Here is a 15,776-nt window from a genome sequence, read left to right as displayed (position 1 = left end):
CAGAGTAATCAGAGTAAGTGTCAAATAAATTCAAAATAAATCATGACTACAAATTCTTGTTTCATTCAAGCATAATGTAGTCTCAATGATTCCTTGAAACAAGTGGATAAAAGCGGAGGTTATATAATATATATATATATATATATATATATGATAGTGTTGTTCTCTACCACATACAAATGTTAGTATAACTTTGAAGCTACTTAGGAAGATTTTAAAGAGAAACATCAGCGTTCAAGAGGTTAAGATTATGGTTTTAACCATGGTATTTCCATAATTTTTAAAAAAGGTATTCAGTATTAACTGAATGAAACCCTTGTTTCAGTTTGGATACTTGTTTAGAAAAAAAATAGGAAACTACCAAGGATGGTCATGTGAAAAATTGATTCAGGAAAAAATACCTATTGACATCAACATATATCAAATTATTATCTTATTATAAAATAATAAAGGCACTTTGATTCCAATATTTCATGGGAAGCAAAGGGCACAAGTCTTTGCTCTGTGAGGTAAAAATGCTAAATGATAAAAAAAGGAAAAATTATAAATTTCAGTTTTATTATATTATTTAATTGTATTATTGCCCCAGTGTTCGAGTGTTGTGTGGATACTGTCTTCATTATTGGTGTATTTCACTTATTCTCATTTACTGAAAGAAATCCTGTCTTTCAATAAAACACAAGCTAAAACAAACACCATCCTGAAAGACAGTCACACCACAACATCCCACTTCAAATGCTGATCCCAAGAAAAAGCAGAAAGGTTTTCTTTTTGGCAAATTTATCAGTTTTTAAACTCATACAATTATCTGGAAAGACAAAAAACATACATAAAGTGCTGTTTATTAACAGGGTGTCCATGGTCTACAGTCAGCACACACAAAAACAATCATGAAGGAGAGTAGACCATTTACCAGAGTACAACTATAACAGCTACAACTTGGAAGTGGTTTAGGGAAATCTGCCATTCCGCTGATCAGTAACAGCAGGACAATATAATCCCATTTCTTGAATCGAATTCAAAATTAATGTCAGTGAAGAATCCCTCATATTTTTTTTGTTTTGGATGACATCTGCATAAGCATCGACTCTTTTCTAGCTTTGAAATACTGAAGAACACAATATTGAAATGAAGAACTCTCCTAGATTGAATGAACAAAATAACTCCTGTTCGTTATGGGATTTTATTGGCATTTCATTGGCAGAACATATTAAAGAAGAGGGAGGAAAAAATGGGTCTGTATTCAAAACACATTTTTTTATGATTCCAGGAAGACAGACTTAACCACAGAACAATGTTGCCTTTCTTTGGTTATTAAAGTTAAACCAACCTTGAAAACTTTTCATTTAAAAGCTGCAATCAACTGCAATAAGAGAGTGTTTCATTTTCTGCACATATAAACATGTTTACAATAAAGCATTCAATAATTAATTGCTGACTTGAACATCTGCTCTCATTCAAAGTGCTGCATTATAAAAATATAATGCAAAACTGAGACCAGACTTTTCCAGATATTAGTTTCAATACAGAATCAAGTTATGAAATCAACCTCAGTCTAAGTAATTAAATTACTATATTATGTTCAAATGACATATTGCCTGGTACTGCCCTTTTGAGAATAAACTTATGGCATCCATAAGTCTAAAATCATAAAAACAGGGACAACAATGGAAATAAGTCCAGGACTTTATTGTCTATCTAAAAGGTTTGATATATTGTATTTTCTAAATATATTAGAATGTTGTTAAAACTAAACTGTACAGTGTCACTTAATGTCCCTAAAAAATACTAAGTGAAATACCATCAGATGGTGAATGGAAGATGGAATTGAATGTCACAGGTAAACTTGGTCAAAGTTCATGTCTACACCTGGATTTCTGCTTCCAATAGGCTTGCAGTGAGGGGCCCTGAGTCGAGTCTGATACCCCCCACCCCGGTCTCAGAGACAACTGGTGAGGCGCTGGGGGTCCTAATGGTGAGGGAAGACAGCGATGGGGAGAAACTGGGTGTCATGGCTGAAGGAGTAAGTCCTGTGTTCCTGGCTAAGGGGGAATATGCATATTTAGGGTAGGAGGGCTTCCTTCTTAGACTTGGCACCCGCCCTGGCTTTCGTGGAGGTACAGTTCTAATGCCTGGCTGAGCCACTCCCGTTATAAGAGGTGGTGGGTACATGAGACAGCTTGCGTCTGCTGCTAAGTCCTCACGGCCACCTTGAAGCTCCTCGTCAGGGAGCATCCCGATATCAGTGAAGACAGACGCTAGAGTCTGGAAGCGTGGCTCCCAGTCCAAAATGTAGTCCCAGTTGTAGCTGCCCTGCAGCTGCTCCTCTAGACACAACAGTGAAGAGAGAGAATCTGCAGAGGCGTGGGCTTCAGAGAGGGGAGCGTACCCATTAATCCTCATGCTATCTTCCAAATCCTTCACTCTAAGTATTGCAGGAAGTAGTCCCTCACCTCCTCCCTCTTCTTTGAAGTGGTGGAGGCTTTCTGTACTAGCCAACCCTGAGACTAAACTTTTATTGACAGGTAAAATGTGCTCTGGCCCAACATCGATAGAGTGGCACGAGATAGTGTCCCCAGGTAAAGCAGAGTTTGGGATCTCTGCGGTCTGGTTGCATTGCGCAGATTCATCTCTTTTTTTCCGGCAGGGGTACTCATTAATCCACTTAATCTCCTGGTCCTCAGCGGTCTCACCTTCTGCTGATCCACGGCCACTAGAGTCTGACTGATTGTATGGGTTCGATATGTCCCTCTTGGTCACCAAGATGCCAGGCCTTTTCATCTCTTGCAGAGAGATGACACTTTGCGTTTGGCTATTGGATCTACCGAACGAGCCTGTGCCGTGGTTCAAGTTTGCAGCAATGGCAGCCGCCTTTTTGATTGCCGCTTCCTTGATCTTGTACTTGAGAACCAAGCCCACAAAAATGAGGAGAACAAGGAGGAACATGATTAGTGAGATACTCAAACTGAGCATGTGCGCATCAAGAGGTACCCCGGTGAGTGCTTCTGCTGAACTTGAGATATTGACAAAAACTAGGCAGTTGGTGGTCCTTGAGGCCAATCTGGGACTACCTGCAGACACTACCAACTTCACCATGTCCTCAGTAGCATGGCTGCCTTTTCTACGATATACAGGATCTGACACAAAAATGGTACCAATTGTTTTATTTATTGAGAAAAACGGCGATGACTTCACAAGGGAGTACTCCACCAGCCCGTCCAACCCTCCATCATGGTCCATCGCCATCACATAACCAACTGCGTCTCCTGGCTTGGCATTTTCGGGCAGGAGGAAATGGTACTGCTTTTGGGTGAAGATGGGACTGAACTCATCCACTCCCTTGATGGTCACCTGCACTCTCACTGTAGCGGCTTTGTCGCCTTTGTCCCTGGCCTCCACTACAAAGCAGTACTCACTCTCACGTTCATAGTCAAAGGTCTGTCTGGTGTGAATGTCGCCTGTTAGGGGGTCGATGGCAAAGGCCTCCTTCTTCTCAGGGCTGCCACTGCCATAGTCCATGAAGCAAGAGGACAAAATAGAGTAGGTGAGCTGGCCGTAGGGGCCTAAGTCATTGTCAACAGCATGGACAGAACAGGTGTGGGTAAACGCTGGGAGGTTCTCCAGCACAGAACAGTTAACAGTAGGGAACATGAAGTATGGAGTGTTGTCATTTTCATCCAGCACTGTGATAAAGACCACTGTAAAAGCCACTTTACGCTGTTCAGATGATTCACCGCCATCAGATGCTCGGATGGTGAGGGTGTATTTTGAGTCCTCCTCATAGTCAAGCGAGTGGTTGACCACCAGAATGCCGGACTGAGGGTCGAGCTTGAGGTGACCTTTGCTGTTCCCCGAGATAATGTCATACCGCAACAGGCCATTGATTCCCAGGTCAGGATCATGAGCAGTGACCTGGGTCAGCCTGGTACCTACATGGCTGTTTTCACTCACCCGTGCGTGGTATTCTGTGCTGGAAAAGATGGGGGCATTGTCATTGCAGTCTGTCACGGTCACCATAACAACAGCAGAACTGTTTAGTGGAGGCGTTCCTCGATCAGTAACACTCACTGTTAGTGCATAGCTCTCTGTGGTCTCGCGGTCTAAAGGGTTGCACAGAACAAGTTTTCCTACATTTCTCATCTGAACCATTTTTACTTCAAGACAGAATTGCTTCCCTTCATTTCCTCTGATTATGGCATAGTCCAAATGGGTGTTTTCAGGGCTCCAGTCTTGGTCCTCTGCAGACAGCGTTAGTAGGGCGGTGTCTGTGGGTGTATCCTCTGGTAGAGTGAGTGTGTACATGTCCTTGAGGAACAAAGGTGCATGGTCGTTGGTGTCCAGAATCAGCACATCTACGGAGGTGACTGTAGACAGCACAGGATCGCCTTCGTCTTTGGCCTCAACCAGAAGATGGATCAGGTTGCTGTTTGTGATGGCCTTCAAGGGCTTATTGGTGAAAACAGATCCTGCAAGACAAAACATGTTTTTCAAAAGCTGCACTAATCACCATTTTTTATACTAACAGTGAATTCAGCAGTACAATGTGAAGGGAGTTGCTCATAGTGACAAATCCGAGCTTATTTTAGCTGACAGTTATCAATGAGACTGTCTATGGTTCTGTTCTATTCATGTCAGATCAAATCGAGGTGCTGCTACTGCGCATGTTGGCTCATTGGAAAGGTTCTACTACACTAAATGGAACAAAACCTTAATTACGATCATTGATGACACCTGTTTACCCTACAATTTCATATCGAAATGGCTGCTATGAAAAAGGTCTATTGTTGTTGTTTTCCGACAAAGTTAGCAACTAGCTCTGAAGCTAGCCAGCCATCTAGCCAGCTAAAGAGTTCCAAATGAATGCTGATGTTAGCTCGATGTGTAAATGTGTAAAAATGTTCACCATAATAACTTTATCTGACAGAAAAAAATAACTAAAATATGTGTTACCTTTATGAAAACATATGTCAGTCAGACATACGTTGATGTTATCTAACAATGAAACTGCTTATAAAATAAAGAAACTTTAGGAAAGACCTGACATCTGGTCTCACCAATGTAAAACTATGGAAGTGTTTTAAATTGATTTAACAGATGGTTTAACAAATACACAGATTGTTTCTGGATTTGTTTCATTTCTGCCTAATAACCATAAAACATGTCTTCTTGAAAGACAATTTACTGATAGTTAAATCAAAATTGTCCTTGTCATTAGACACCGCAATGCAACATCATTTTCCTGTGTGACTATACTTTAATGAATTCCATACGCAGACTGTAAGAGCAAACTTTATTCTTGGATGACAATTATGTGTTTGTCCATCCAATTTATGATTCCACTTCACTGCCACTTAAATTTCTCTACATGATGACTTTATTAATTTGGAGGCTCTACTCTATAGCAGCACCATTCATTGTTTGGAAATGGATGGAAAAATTGAGAGGCACTACACCACAAAAAGCACCATATAAAACCTTTGGATTCTATTTGGAGAGCTTTAGTCAACATTGATGCAAATTTCACTTTCCATTAGTGTTCCTCACCGCAAAACAGGGCAAATTCATTTCTCTGATATTAAACTTTGGAGTTCAAACATGATAGGAGCCCATAAATCACACTTGAGTGGAAAAGACCAGAGGAGTAGTGGTTTCCTTTCAGTTCTGTAGGATTTATCTTTTTTCTCGAGTTTAGGGATTTTTAAAAGGGAGATAATAGGATAGGCATGGCTCCTCTGAAGCACTTTATCTCAATGACTTCTAATTGCCTTCTCTGCTGCTTCTCTTTCCCCCTGTCTAAGGAACTCACTTGCACATCCAAGACTACAAAAATATAAACACTGCTACTGGCAGAATGACAACTCTCAGTAACGTCTGATACTGTATGCTGAGCTGCTCATAACCAGGCGAGGACTTTCTTTGTGCTCCTTTCATTGGTGCGTGCCCCTTTAACTATGCCAGAAAAACTGATGGAGGGAATATGATGGATGAATATGAGAATCAGACGACCAGACAGTCATAAGTCTTGCAACTTGCAAGTTAATGTCTTTTACAGAAAAACTACAATACATTTTGGATCATTGTTTTATCCTTTTGGTGACTTCTTAACCTCCATTTTCTATATACTGAGTAATATCCTATATTATGATTAGATATAGACACACACACACACACACACACACACGAACGCATGCACAAACACACACACAGTGATGGCTTGCTGTCAAAGAGACATTTATATCAGAGCTCATTCAGGATGTCTTTTCCATCCGTTAAGCTATTCTTACCATTGTCTGGCTCGATGTAAAAGCCTTGTAAAGGAGATGAAAGCAGTCTGTATGTGATCTTGCCGTTGAGTTCAGAGTCTCTGTCCGTAGCAGACACTGACAAAACTAACGTGTCTGCTGAAACCAACTCTGACAACTCCACCTTAAAGAGAGAACAAATAACGAGACATCGTCATCAACATGCTGATGTATCCTTTCCATTCAGTCAGATAATACTTTCTAATAAGGCATACATACAAAGGCTTGATTACAGGTTAATAAAGTTTTACTGAGGTTTTTTGACTCATTACAAGCTATTGTAAGAACAACCTTTTGGGTTTCCAGGTTTGTAAAATCTCTTTGGCTGCAGGAGAATTTGGCAGTTTTAAATTAGTCTTTCCCGAGCTAGCCAGAACGACAGACCAGGTTATACTGAAGGGTAATGTACATGATGAGTCCGTTGTGAGAAACATGCCTTAAAGTCTTTGTAAGTTTTTACAGTGTGAATGACTTTGTGACCAATTTGTTGTTCAATCTCAGGCCAATGTTTGCGCATGTGTTTTTATTTAATGTGTTTTCATTGTAATGTCCCCAAGGTCTGGTCTACAGCAGCAGTTCCTTGATCCAAGACAGTTTTCTCATATGGGAGACAATAAAGTAACTCTCCCTAAATGAGGCACATGGATTTTTACAACCTGGCAACCCAAAAGTTGTCCTTATTATTCTCTTTAATAAATCATCAATACAAAATTAATTCACCATCATTTACAACTTAGAAATCCCGAATAATGCATGCCTTGGTAGGAACTTGTTCCTTTTGTCATTTTACAGTGCTAACAACATGTATACACCATTTTAGTCACAGCTTGGTGATCCCAACCAGCTGTTATATTCTGCCATTTTTTATCGATAAATATATAATCTGTACCTGGTAGGAAACCTTGGTGAAAACTGGAGCATTGTCATTGATGTCAAGCACTTGAACTTTGACCTCTCCAGTGGTCTGGTGGAGGGAATCAGAGGCCCAGACTGGCAGCGTGTACTCTGTCTGCTCCTCGTAGTCCAGAGCTCGAGTCAGGGTAACCACACCAGTATATCGGTCAATAGCAAAGGGAAAATTGGTGCTGCTGTTGTCTGAAAAGCTGTAGGTGATGGTTGAACTCAGGTCCACGTCGTTTGCAGTCACCTGGGTGACCATGTAACCTGCTGGCAGATCTACAGTGAAACAGAAGACGTTAAAATAAGTCGACAAACAGACAAAGAACACATACATAGTGTTTATATCCTGATTGTTGAAAGCAGTCAGAGAGCAGTGGGGGTCTTACTCTCTGCTATAACCACAGGCTCCATGGGGGGGATGGCAGGGCTGTTGTCATTGACGTCCACCACTTGGACCCTGATGGTGGCAGTGCTGATGAGTGGAGGGTTCCCCCTGTCTGTAGCCTGCAGAACCAGCCTATAATATAAAGACAGTAAACAAATGATGCCACTTAATCCAAATGCATTTAGTAGTAGATTGTGTATTGTTATATTGTTATAGCTGAACCGCAAGGATATTCCTTTTTAGTTTGAGTTCAATCTCTTTTGCCTTGTCAGACAGCTTTGTAATCAGTCCCTCCAGAAGTTGTGATGTTGCATGTTGATATCACAACAATTAATGCAAATTCAACTTATCCCTGTGAATTACTCACAACCTTAGAATTTTGTCCAATAACCGCAACTTTGAAATTTGACCAATCATTGTAGTTTCCTGCAAGTTTCACCATTCATAGCATTCCCCTACACGAAACACTGAGACTAACAATTTTATTCTCACTGGAACAAGTTGAATTAGATTTTTAATGAAAAAAAAATTCTCCCACAATTTCATTGCAAAAAAATGCCTAAAAACAATGCATTTTAAAATCAAAGCTGCCATGAAATCGGGCATTTTAGACTCCAACAATCCTAAAAAAATCCTGGAGGGACTGTCTAATGAAGAGGGAAGTATGCAGTCATAACGAAATTGCTGGACCAGGATCAGGGGCCCATTTCGCAAAATTCCAATGGAAGATGCGATTTGCAACATGAGATAATTTCCTCTGACTCATTTAGTAGACATGTTTCACTTATTAAACTACTAGCCCATGTATAAGCTTGCAAGAGGCCTCTTGAACTTACATATTTTTTGCAATTTGCAAGTGACAGTGATTTGTGAAACCTAACACTGCAACCATTTGCAAAAACAGTATGTGGTGTTCTCGAATCACTTGAAACTGGCCCTTTACGGGCCCTCGCACTGTGACCACACACAGTAAGAGTTGACTTCTCATTTAAACTAATTTGAACTAACAGAGAAGTCCTGCTCCCATGTCCTAAAAAAAACAGTTACAGCTTACCACAAGGTTCCACAGTGTGCCAAAGGCAACGACCCACGGGATGTGTGTTTGTTAAACACTAACAAATTAACTGTTTACTTTAATATCCAATTAGATCATTTTTAATATGGAAAGAAAACCTTTGTATCGTGTTTTAGCTTTATTTAAAACTACTATTTTATTATTACTATAAAAAACTATTAGTAAACTCACAGATGCTACAGAGGCGAAAAGATGGGAACCTTAATTTCATAAATAGAAACTTAAAAATCTTTTGTCTTTACTATCATATATTCTAGAAATGGTTACATAATACTTTTTAATATGGTCGGCATACTTGTATGAGGGGGTGATCTCACGGTCCAGTAAGACATTGGTAGCAAGAATCCCACGAACAGAGTCTAAGATGAATGCTTCGTTAGGGTTACCGGACACAATGGAGTACTCAATCTGCCCGTTCATCCCGCTGTCAGCATCAGATGCAAACACCTGCAGAAAATACAGGCAGTTATTGTTTTTAATATGATCTTATCACAACGACATATATAGAATATTTCTAATGTCGAAGAGAGCCTAAGTATTCATAGTATCTACCTGCATAATGTAGGTGTTGTGCGCTTGCCCTTCCCACACAGCTGTTCTGTAGCTGCTGTGTTCAAACACTGGTGCATTGTCATTCATATCCAGCAGGCTGATGGAGACCCTGCAGTGAGCTGTCTGCAGCCCACTCTCAGCCAGCACCACCAGTTGGATCTGAGGGCTCACCTCAAAGTCCAGAGAGTTATCTTTCTGCACACGGATCTCACCTGGATGAGAGACAAAAGCCAAGGTATACCCCAAATTCTGTGCAAAGCCAATATCAGGGGCTGGTTTTTTGTCATTATATTTCAAGATCAAAGTGTAATATTTAATTTAAAATACAGTATATTTAATAACATATTCCAAATTATAATATTAATATTTGAAAACATTTGATAACATTTCCTACTTTGGCATCAGCCTTTTTCCACTTTGGCCTCATCAGAACAGTAAAAAAAGGAATGGAAAGAAATGGAAAGGAAAACATAACTTTTGATCTTTTAAAAAAGGTGTTGAAAGAAGCACTTTTTGGTTCAAGTTTCTGTGGTAACCCTCAAAAATATCCAGTCTTATGTCAATTAATATCATATTGTGTATTTGAGTCTAACTGTGTCTACTACCATACTTTATACAGACATGAATCCAAAAAAGGGTTTGCGGTAGAAAATGATAAAATCAGGCACGCAACAATCATAATTCTTGAGGGAATACTTGTATATAAACAACCAGATGAACTTGATAAGATAAAAGGGCATTTTGAAGAGACACACAGAAAGTAACCAGAGTCCAAATTGGTTGGATTAGATTGGTTTAACATAAACAATGGTGAGGACTGAAAATCAAAGGTTAATTTCTGGAGACTTATGTGGAAAATAAAATGCATGAGTGAATGAGAATTTGTGCTATTAACATAACTTAAATGATGAAAGCATGCATTCACATAACAAACATACCATCTACTAATCATAACTCCAGCAACAACTTTGGATGGACAGCAAGAAAAAGGAACAAAAACAGTGTTTTTGTTTGCAACATTTCACGTTTCTTACCCGTGTGACGGTTGATGGAGAAAATGTGATTCTCGTTGCCACTAAATATGGTGTATGTGATCCTTTGTCTGCTGTTGGTTTGGTCATTGGCCTCCACTTTTGCAATCCAAGTGCCTTAAGAAAGAGAACGTGAAACAGGTTTTTAATAAATATCAGTGAAAATGAAAGGAGAAAAAAAGGTGGTAAAAACGTACCAGCTCTACTGTTCTCCTTGACAGTAGCATTGTACACTTTGTTTGTGAACTGTAGTCCTTCATGTTCTCCCTTCAGATAGATAAAAAACAGGCAGGTGGAGGTTAAAGCAGGTTGCCCTCGATCTGAGACCACAACCTGCAGCTTCCTCCCGGAAAAACCTGCTCTCACTCGTCTTCTCAGGGAGATCTCTCCTGTTTCGGCGTTGATATCAAAAAGATTTTCCTCATCCGACAGCATAAACTGTACAGTCCCGTTATCACCCTGGTCGCCGTCTGTTGCCGTCACCGTGGTAACTATCTGGTTTGGTAGAGTCCTCATGGAAACCCATGCGTTGATGGGATTCTGGTCACAGACCGGCACATTGTCGTTCACATCCTCCACCTGTATGGTCACTGATGCCACAGAGCTCAGTGGTCCTTGAGTGCAGCCGTCAGTAGCCACAGCTCTGAGGGTGTATTGAGCCCTGCTTTCTCTATCCAGAGACCTGGTGGTGCGGATCACTCCTGTGAGTGCGTCTACTGAGAAGGCCCCCTGGCTGCTGTCCTCTGTCAGAGAGTAGGTCACGTCCCCGTTGGTCCCTTCGTCAGGATCAAAGGCGCTAACACGCAGGACCTCAGCTCCTGCAGGTAGGCCCTCGTTGATGGAGGCGTAGTAGCTCTTACGGGTGAAGGAGGGGATGTTATCGTTCTGGTCCAGCAGCACCAGCTGGAGTTGGGTGGAGGAGCTGAGCGGGGTCGGGCCATAGTCACGGGCCTGTATGGTGAGTGTGTAATTCTGTCTTTCCTCGCGGTCAAGGACCTGTGTGGTGCTGACAACACCTGTGTGGCTGTTGATGGTGAAACAACCTCTGTAGTCTTCACCTAAAGACAGTGCATAGAAATTAAAGGATAATTCTAGACTGTCCCATTATTTCCTTAAATTATAGTGACATTATATCGCTGAGATCTCAACATTTCTATGACTATGTCCAACATGAGCTGTCAGACATACACACAGGTTGTAAACCACAGTTGAGCCAGATGTTCTAAGCCAGTGGTTTTCAACTGGTCACCTTGGGACCCCCATTAAATTATGACAAACCTTTATAGAATTCAAACCATGCAAATGCACATTTTCATCCCTGCAATCAGAGCACATTACTCGAACAATAAACTGAGTACAAACATCACAACTGCGTGCTGCTCCCTTATGAATATGAATTACATTAACATCACAACCGCAGTAAGGCCCACAAATTCGGCACTTTTTTGTGATATTTGTGGAAGCTTTTCTGTCAAAATAGAAGTCAGACATCAGATAGCTAAGGATTTAAGATGTATTCTTTCTTTTTGTTTTACCACCCATTCAGAACCTCCCCCACCGCTTGAGAAAGTATGGTTTAAACCACTTTATTTGAAGGTGAAACTGAAAGTGAGAGTATGATTTGAGCCAGTAAATTGGTTTGCTTACGGGAATGGATTTTTTTAATGGGCAGATTGGGTAATTTTATAATTTACCTCAAATGTCTGTATTTGGCTTCACCTTAGTGTTTGTTTAAAACCCTTTATATTTCCCCTTTGAACTCCTTTTTCACAATGTCAATCAGTTCTCAGATCTAAGCAATTAACTTGAGTATAATATTACTACAGACAGAAATGACGGCCAAAACTACAAAATTATCATCCGGAATCCAGATAGCTGGATACACAGAGCAGTACCTGATATACCTTACCTAATATGGAGTAGTGTATAGTTCCATTTTCCCCGTGGTCTGGATCAGAGGCTTGAGCAGTGTGGACCACGCCAGGAGGCAGATTTTCTGGGAGGCTGATCTGGAAGGATGACTGCATGAACTCTGGAGGGTTGTCATTGTCGTCCAGCACAGAACACAGTACGGTGGCTGTACCCGACAGAGGCCTTGTGCTGCTGTCACGAGCCTGAACTGCAGACAGGAATTGAAAGGAGTTCATACTTTTTTTCCTGCTTGGAAAAAAACTATCAGGGTTCCCATTATGAACTGTAGTTTCTATTCTTCTTATTGTGGCATTTTCAATTTATTAGATGGCTCCCAATAGAGATGCAGACAGGAAAAAGTCAGCGAGAGAGAGAGGGGGAGTTATGACATTAGACAAGGGTCCGCAGCTGGAATCGAACCAGGGACATTGCGATCACAGTATGTGTCTTAACCACTTGGCAACCATGACGTCCCTGATTTATGATTCTTATTTACTTCTTGGACTTAAATTCAAGGGAATAAGTGAACATGACTGCAGTCTACAGCGATGCCAGCATATCTGCGAGGCTGTACTTATTGCTAACATCAACATGCTCACGATGACAATGTTAACATGCTGATGTTTAGCAGGTATTATGTTTGTAATGTTTACCATCATAGCTCATCATGTTAACACGCTTATTAGAACTAAAAACAGAAAAACAACTGCGGCTGATGGGACTGATGATTTGGTCATAAAAAGTATTTCACAAATAAAACATTTTGACCTGATGATAAATTGGAAGAAAAACCAGGAAGTCAGCAAAGCCATTAAGATTCATCCTCTGGGGATATATGTACCAAATTATATGAAAAGTCATCCATAAATTGTTAAGATTATTCCGTCTGGACCAAAGTGGAAGACTGACAGCACTATTTACAAGAACTGTGCTGGTAGCATGACTAAATATGAAATTATAGGTAAATTAGTCAATTGGCAACATACTGCTATTATAATAAAGTTCCTTTTACAGTAATATACTGTATATATTGAAAACACAAGTACTACATGTAAAAGTATATGGAAATATACAGTCTTAGTCTCTAAACACCACAATGAGCCAATCTTTTGACTTTCTAGACTTAATAGCAGTACAGACCTGAAGAATGAACAGCCTTTAATACATGCTGAAAGGAACTTGGTATTTTATTTCTTTCCAAATTCATCTGCAGCCAGAAAAAATTGTCCCCACATATTTCGGTATTTCCCAAAAAGCCCCGTATGATTCCGGCACAGTTTCGAGACATTCAGGCTTTCCTGTTATTATAGTTTATTATTCTATTTAATTGTTCATCATACTGCTGACTGTACAAATATTAGGATAAAACATCTGAAAGCAGTTTATCACTAAACACTGCTGAATAGTTTGAATGTAATTACTGCGTATGGCCACGAGAGAGTGAAAGCAAACACTTCAAAAGGCAGAGGGTGCAGCAGCGCAGTCAGCAGAGGTTAGATATACTGTACCTCAGCCCTTTAAAAGTCTACTGTTTCCTTAACATAAATCAATCTGCTGAATAATGCTGCGTTCATACAAAAGGCAGACCTTGAATTCTTTATGACTTTGGCTGTGAAGCATGACAAGGGAGGAGGTAGAGAATGAGAAACAGAGAGGGGTAGAGAATGAGAGAAGTGTCTGTGTGTGATGGAGACTGTTGAAAACGACTTTATATGTTTTGTTTTAGAGGGATTTGTTTTAGATATTAGATATTTTTATAACCCTTTAGTAGGAAGATATGAGCCAAGTACTGACTTAAATTGGACCAAGAACAGAATCACAGGCTTTCAAATAGTTGGTTGTGCTTCTATCACTGGAAGAGATTTCATTAAAACACATTTTTCAATCACAAACTACTGATCACAGTCATTATTGACACAGTCTAGTTGGTCATTACGAACCCTAAACAAACATTAACTCAATGCAGACTCTAAACATGTGTCCATCTGGTGATTATGAGACTACCTTTAGCCTGGTGCTGCACGGTGCTGAGGTTTTTTTCTCACTCATCAGCACTTGATTGTGATTGATTGCGTTGTTTGTCTCTACTTTTCCCCAACTTGTAAAAACTCTTTTACAAGTTGACTCTTTGATTTCCCCCCCTGAGACATTGCAACATGCCACTCTGATTAATTACAGCAAAGGAAAACTTACAATGTGATCAATCACTCACTCACCTGCTGAGCTGAATCAAGTAAATCCATGTGTCCACAAGATGATGGTTTGAACAACAGCCTGACTCAATAAATACTGTATGATGTAGCGCAGCTGCTCATTTTCCACAAAGCTTAATAAGCCTATAATTATATTCATAAAAGTTTAATAATTTCTTCTGACGTTAGCGGAGGTGCACTTTATTTCAGGCGAGGCGGGGAGCTTTCACTATAAAACACTGGACAGGAACCCTGTTATCTGAATGTCCATGTTTTTGACTTCCTCCTCCACAGGGCTTTTGAAAGGATAGGATTTCCTCAAATTACAAAATTACAAGTAACAAGCACTTGAAGTGACAAACATGACGTGTTTCAGAGCACTATTTCTGTTCCCACTGTGTCTCTCAGGTGTAACAGGTTTTAAATGTGAGTGTGTTTATGTGTGAACATCAGCGTGTGCTTGTGTCCTACCTCTGAGGGTAAAATGATGCTGCAGCTCTCTGTCCAGGTAGGAGGTGGTGGTGATAAGACCGGTGTAAGGGTTGATGCTGAAGAGCTCGTAGCCGGGTCCAGGCAGGAGACTGTACCACACCGCTGCATTCTCCGCTGGGGGAGAGGACACAGGAGGTTAAAGTATGTTTTACAGGCTCTGGAGTACTGTTTATACTGTTACAGACCTCAAAAAAAATTTCCTTCTCATGCCACTTTATATTTGGGCTCCACAACATCTCAGAGGGAAATATTGTACTTTTTACTGCAATACCATTATTTCACAGCTTTAGTTACTTTACAAATTAACGTTTTTGCATAAAAAACATATGAAAATGTACAGCAAAAATCTAATTTATCATGCTTCAGGGTTCCAGCCTCACGAATGTGATGCTGGTTTTACTTTTAATTAAAATCTAAAACAAATTCTAATAATGTATATTTATTTTTAATAATTTTGAGGTTTGGACTGCTGGTTTGGACAAAACAGGCATTATTTTCAGAATTCTTGCAAACCAAACAATCAATCAATGTGTAGAGAAAATCAGCAGATTCATCCATAATGAAAACAATGTTTAGTTCCAGTCCTGTGCAAAATTGCCGCACCTCAACAAATCCTGCCAGAACAGAAATACTCAGCCAACTCAATATATCTTCTTCAAACAAAACAAATCATGAATTTTTAACTGGGTTTTGTCAGCCTTAATAGCCAAGGATCAGGCCTCTTCCTTCGCTGTAAATTATATTTAATACAAGTTTAATATGTTCTCTATTTAAAAGTGATTTCAAGTAGGCTACAATCTTCAGACATATCTACAATACAATAAATGCATACACTTGAGAAATAATCTAATTTTATCCAAAACAACAAAATACTTCCATAATGTTCAGGTTCTCCATCTTAGCATTCATATCAGTCCAGAGTTTAGCACCTCATCA

General features: G+C 40.0%; 1 protein-coding gene across 1 annotated transcript in view; it reads right to left on the bottom strand.

The window, feature by feature from the left end:
* Positions 1-369: 369 nt before the first annotated feature.
* The window catches only part of dchs2 (dachsous cadherin-related 2), a 33,502-nt gene continuing 18,095 nt past the window's right edge, over positions 370-15,776 (bottom strand). The window contains exons 11-20 of the mRNA XM_051385483.1: positions 14,820-14,954; positions 12,155-12,364; positions 10,443-11,303; positions 10,249-10,362; positions 9,215-9,426; positions 8,958-9,109; positions 7,589-7,719; positions 7,192-7,478; positions 6,285-6,426; positions 370-4,466 (exon numbers count right to left, since the gene is read on the bottom strand). Coding sequence (XP_051241443.1) covers positions 1,864-4,466; positions 6,285-6,426; positions 7,192-7,478; positions 7,589-7,719; positions 8,958-9,109; positions 9,215-9,426; positions 10,249-10,362; positions 10,443-11,303; positions 12,155-12,364; positions 14,820-14,954 — 4,847 coding nt within the window. The 3' untranslated portion in view covers positions 370-1,863. The remainder of the gene's footprint in view (positions 4,467-6,284; positions 6,427-7,191; positions 7,479-7,588; positions 7,720-8,957; positions 9,110-9,214; positions 9,427-10,248; positions 10,363-10,442; positions 11,304-12,154; positions 12,365-14,819; positions 14,955-15,776) is intronic.

The sequence above is a fragment of the Dicentrarchus labrax genome, unplaced genomic scaffold (assembly GCF_905237075.1).
Source record: "Dicentrarchus labrax unplaced genomic scaffold, dlabrax2021, whole genome shotgun sequence".
Lineage (NCBI taxonomy): Eukaryota > Metazoa > Chordata > Actinopteri > Moronidae > Dicentrarchus > Dicentrarchus labrax.
This window is presented reverse-complemented; position numbering and strand designations above follow the sequence as displayed.